Genomic DNA, 5076 nt, shown 5'->3' with positions numbered 1-5076 from the left:
TGGAATGGTGACTGACAATCTGAAGCTCCCCACGACCCGCCCTGTGAGGTAGGGCGGTGCTGTTATACAGCTGGGGAAACTGAGGCCCGGAGAGACTAAGTGACTTGGCCGTGATCGCACAGGGAGTCAGCGGCAGAGCTGGGCTCCGGGTTAGGGCTGTGCCCGCTGCGCCATGTTTCCGGGAGCATGTTGCCCAGTGGAAGTGGCTTGAAATGGTCTCTCTTCCTGTCTCTCCCCATACAGGCGCCTCTCTCACATCTCAGGCCACCGCTCCTATTATCTCCGAGGGGCCGGAGCCATGCTCCAGCACGCCCTCGTCCAGTTCACCGTCAGCAAGCTGGTGAAACAGGTACTTCCGGCCGTGCGGCGTGGGGGCAGCACGGTCTAGTGGTTGGAGCAGGGTGCGAGGCGTCTGGGCTCTCTCCCCAGCTTTGGGAGCGGAGTGGGGACTGGTAGCTGGAATGGGTAGGGGTTGGGAGTCAGGACTCCAGGGTTCTGTTCCCAGCTCTGGAAGGGGAGTGGGGTCTAGGGCTTAAAGCTGCGGGGGCTGGGAGGGGCTCCTGGGCTCTATTTCTGGGCTTGGGGAGGGTGGGAATCTAGTGGTTAGAGCAGAGATCCAGGACTCCTGGGTTCTGCTCCCAGCCATGGAAGGGGAGGGTGGGGCTGGGAGCCGGGACTGCTGGGTTCTATTTCCAGGCTTGGGAGGGGAGTGGGGTCCAGTGGTTAGAGTAGCCGGGGGGCGGAGGGGAGAGGAGGCGTCGTCAAGACTCCTAGGTTCTGTTCCAGACTGTGCCGCTGACCAGCCCATGTTTGAGGGGGTGTCAAGGATTGGGTTCATTAATAGGATTTTGAGGCTTTCCCCTCTGAGTTGCTGCTCCGTGCCCCGCCGGCGTCCTCGGATAGACCCTGTGTCCCGCGTTTGGTCGGTCTCAGGCCAGCTTCTGCCGTCGGCAACGCCAAACCGCCCCCAGAATTCAACCCCCTGGTCGGCAGCCTCCGCAGAGGCTGAATGGGGTCACGGAGCCCAATCTCCCCAGGGTCCCTGCAGGGCAGGCTGGGGCAGTCGCCCTGGATCCACTGCTGAGCGCTGGCCTGTAGGATCTTCTCCTTTCTCTCTCCCCGCCTAGGGCTTCATTCCGATGGCTGTTCCCGACCTGCTGCGAGGAGCCGTGTTTGTAAGTGCCCTGGGGACGGAGCCCCGGCCCCTCCCTGCCCAGGAACACGGACATCTCTGATTTCCCCCCTTCTCTGCTGGCCTTGGCAGTAGGGTCTCCCAGAGGCCGGCTGACTCGGCGCCGTGTTCCCAGCGCTGGTCCCCGACTCCTCTATCCCCGTGTTCCTGTTACAGCTCGATCCCGCCTGCCCCCAGCTCTGGGATCCCAGTGACGCTGGCTCCTGGCCCCTGTCTCTGCGTTCCCAGCAGTGCCAATTCCCGGCTGCCCATTCGCCCCCAGCTCTGCCGGCTCCCGGGTCCCTCTCTGCCCCCAGCTCCCGGGCACCCACCCCATCCCCCGGCTCTCCGTTGAGAGTGGCAGCTGGCCCGACTTCCCCCAAGCCCTGTATTCCCAGGGTCATACATTGCTCCTCCCCGTGTTACTGGTGCTCCCCGGGGGTCTGCCCACCCTGCTCCAGGCCCCTTGCAGTCCCCCTTGCCCTCCATTTCTCCCACTCGTAGCAGGGCCGTGGGTCCATCGGCCGTGCAGAGTGGCCGGCCACCTCTCGGAACCTGGAATTTGGGAGGGAAGGAGGACAGGCGTGATTCTGGATGAGCCGACAGGGTGGCCACCCAGGACTGGAGGTGCAGGGCTGGGGTGCTCTGCTGGAGAGCTGGACACCACGGAAATAACCAGGGCTCTGCAACCTCTGTCCTCCAGGAAGGCTGTGGCATGCAGCCCAACGCCGTCCCGTCCCCCGTGTACAACATCGACCCGTCCCGCTTCGAGGACCTGTGCCTGGCTGGCACCTCCGAGGTCGGCATCGCAGGTGAGGCAGGAACCGGCAGGCCATGTCCTTCCTCCGCTTCCTGCTGCAACACTGAAACACGCTGTGCCCCAGAGGTGGCCGCATTTCAGCGGCACTAGTGGGAATGGGGTGGAAGGGTCAATGTGAGACGAGGTCGGTCTCATCCCTGAGCCCCAGGGGGAGCCAGGCCCTTGGGCTGATGTCTGATGGTTTACGGTTCCTGCATTCACTGCACCTCCGACCCCACACCGGTGGCGGGGCATATTACCCCTTTAAGGGACCGGCTGGAGCTGGCAGCCGGGATGCAATCCCGGTGCGCCCTGCCCCGCGCTGGGGCTGTGTGTAAACAGGAAAAGGAAACTGAGCAAAAGAGAGAAGGGACCAGACCTAGGCCTGGGAAAATCTGTTTTTCAGTTGTAAGTTTGGCGGCTCTGAGGCCAGGCCCGCTTCTTTCCCGAGCTCCTCGAACGCTCCGGGAGCTAGGAACTCTGCCGGCACCTGCCTCTCCGCTTAGATCTCAGGCCTCCAGCCGGCACCTTCGTGGGGGCAGGATCCCACCATCCTCTTCCTCCCGGCGGGAGGCTTTGAGTTCGTCTGCCCTGGAGCTGGGAGCTGCCGTTCCCAGCTCTGACGGAGCCAGCGGGCTAAGAAAAGCGGTGTTGCCCCTCCCCTCCGAGACCCCAGGCACGTCCTCAGACTATCCCCGACTCTGCTCCGGCCGCACTTTTTCGCACGCTCACGCGACCGGAGCGAGGGCGGGTATGTCTCCAACAGAGCGCTCAGACACCGAGGGGCCGTGCCCACGCTGCGTGGCTTTCTTCCGGGCGTCTCCGAGCTCCGCCGGGTTCTCAGCACTCGGGTGCACCCGAGGGAATAGCGGGCGGGCGCTGCCAGTCCGCCCGGCTGTGCCAATGCTGCCTTCGGTGGTCTCGAGGCCGGGTCGGTCACACGGTGGCCGGCGGACGAACGCCGTCCCATTTCTGTGCCTGGTTCCTCCAGCTTGCCGTAGGCTTGTGTCTTCCGCCAATCCGGGGGGGTTTCTCCAGTCATCGGTGAACAGCCTGGGTATTACGGCGTCGGGTACCTCTGCCCATGCTGGGAATTGGACCCAAGCTCCGGCGGAGCCTTAACTCTCCGGCTGCGACGGTTCCACCAGCAGCTCAGCCCCCGCCGGTCTGTTCTCTCGGCCCGGCGGCAGGGTTAGCCGGTGGCCAGTCGCGGCCTGGTTATTCAGAACAAAAGTGCTCCGGGGAGAACAGATCTGGGGGGAAAAACCCCAAACCAGGAACCGCCAACGCTCACCCGTCTTCCAGCTGGCAGGTCTCAAAGACCTCTGGGCACCCAGCCGGGCCTGTCTCTGGGCTGGAGCAGAGTGACCCTCTGCCCTAGGTCAGGGCGGGCACTTTGTGCTGTTCCGAGCGCATCATGGGCCAGGGCCTCTGAGCCAGGGTGAGCAGCCTGGTGGTGGGAGTTCATTGTTTCAATGGGGGGGAAGTTACATTAATCCTCGCCCCCCAAAACTCCCCCTGCAGGGAACATGTTTTATCTCCGTTGCGCCAGCAGGACGGTCGCTAGCCAGCCCAGGAAGCAATCTCTAACGCTGGTAGAGGGGGCTCTGTCTATTCCCTGCTTTCTCCAGCCATCCAGCAGCGCAGGGGCCTTGGTCTTGTTGCCGCTGGACCCAGGAGAAGGGCTTAGCATGGAGGGGGCCACCCCATCGGCCTCTTCTGCGCCCCTCACTGAAATCCTCCCCCCTTTTCCAGGCTACTTCATGGATCATGCCGTGAATTTGGAGGACATGCCAGTCAGGTAATAACCTTCCCCCTTGCTCCACTTGGTTTGTTTTTCACAATCGGCTTCTTCCTTCCTGATCTGTCTCTCTGCTCCCCTCCCGGCCCCGCCCCTCCACGCAATCCCACCGCACTCAGCGCAAGAGCCTTCTCCCCCGCAGTGCTCGCCGTCCCGGGCACACGCCCCGTATTTCACCCACCCTGGCGGTTCTCTGGCTCATCCGGAATCGCGCCCGCCCTTCCTCCCTCGGCCCACTTGGTTTCTCTGTCCCTCCAGTGTCGTTTATTCCCTGCCAGGGGTTTGGGGACGTTGTGCACAGTAAATTCTTGTTGTATTTCGCAAGGGGGGGGGGATAGAACCCAGGAATCCTGACTCCCACAGCACCTCCTCCCCCCGCACTCCCAACCTCCTTCACTCCCCAGCCTGCCCCGAGCCCTCTCCTGTGGAGTCCTGGGGTTCTGTTCCTGGCTCGGAGTCGAACAGGGCAAAGTCTGAACTTCGGTGCCTTGGTTTCCCCACTCTGTCCAGTGGGGTTAATGATGTTCACTCCCATAGCAGCTGTGGGGTTTCTTTCCCCCACCCACCCCCGGAGAGGGCTGGAGCAGTGGGTTTAATTTCATGGCCTGGCCTGTCCCTTTGCCAGAACCGTGTGTTCCAGCACGTGCTACAGAACGGAGACAGACACCGGCAAGGAGCCCTGGGGCTTGTACAGAGTCCATCAATTCACCAAGGTAGGGGGGCCGTTCGTTCCCTTGGGGAAAGCAGGAACTGGGGGGAGAGGGGGAATGGGAGATTAGAACCCAGGAGTCCTGGTGCCCAGCCCCCCTGCTCTAATCACTAGACCCCTCTCCAAGAGCCACAGCCACCTTCCCTTTGCTGATTTGGGGGGAGAAGGTGAGCAGAGAGGTGCTTAGTTTCCATATTGGATCCCGCTCTGGGCTGCTCCAGCTACTGGCCGAGGGGGCTTATGTGTGTCGGCACCTGGGACCTGGACTGAGACCCCCTGTCCTACCCTAGCCTCTGACCCGCTGGGGGAACGGACCGCCAGCACCTCCTCCCCGGGGCTGGATCAGAACCGACACCCTCTGGGCCCACCACTCCCCACCAGCCTGGCATCTTCAGGTCAGGAGGGTCCCGTCGCAGGGCATTTACAGCTGGGTGGCATTCCGAGATCCCAGCCCCGGGGGACAGGGTCGATGCAGGTCGAGGGGAGGCGGCCTGGGACCCCTCCCCAATAAAAGGTCCGTGGGACAGCGCGAGGAGCGGCACCCGGTACCAGGCGGGGTGGAAGCGGCTCCTCCCGCCTGACGCGCCAGTTTCCCT

General features: G+C 63.2%; 1 protein-coding gene across 1 annotated transcript; it reads left to right on the top strand.

The window, feature by feature from the left end:
• Nucleotides 1-243: 243 nt before the first annotated feature.
• On the top strand, nt 244-4484 carry LOC113405493 (serine--tRNA ligase, mitochondrial-like; the record flags this gene model as incomplete). Its single annotated transcript, XM_026646712.2, has 5 exons — nt 244-349; nt 1128-1175; nt 1875-1983; nt 3726-3771; nt 4397-4484. Coding segments are annotated over 5 exons (397 nt in total), but the record flags the coding sequence as incomplete, so codon positions are not given.
• Nucleotides 4485-5076: the final 592 nt, after the last annotated feature.

The sequence above is a fragment of the Terrapene carolina genome, unplaced genomic scaffold, assembly GCF_002925995.2.
Source record: "Terrapene carolina triunguis isolate 2854851 unplaced genomic scaffold, T_m_triunguis-2.0 Scaffold39606, whole genome shotgun sequence".
Classification (NCBI taxonomy): domain Eukaryota; kingdom Metazoa; phylum Chordata; order Testudines; family Emydidae; genus Terrapene; species Terrapene triunguis.
The sequence above is the reverse complement of the archived record's forward strand: the minus strand, read 5'-3'. Positions and strand labels throughout refer to the sequence as shown.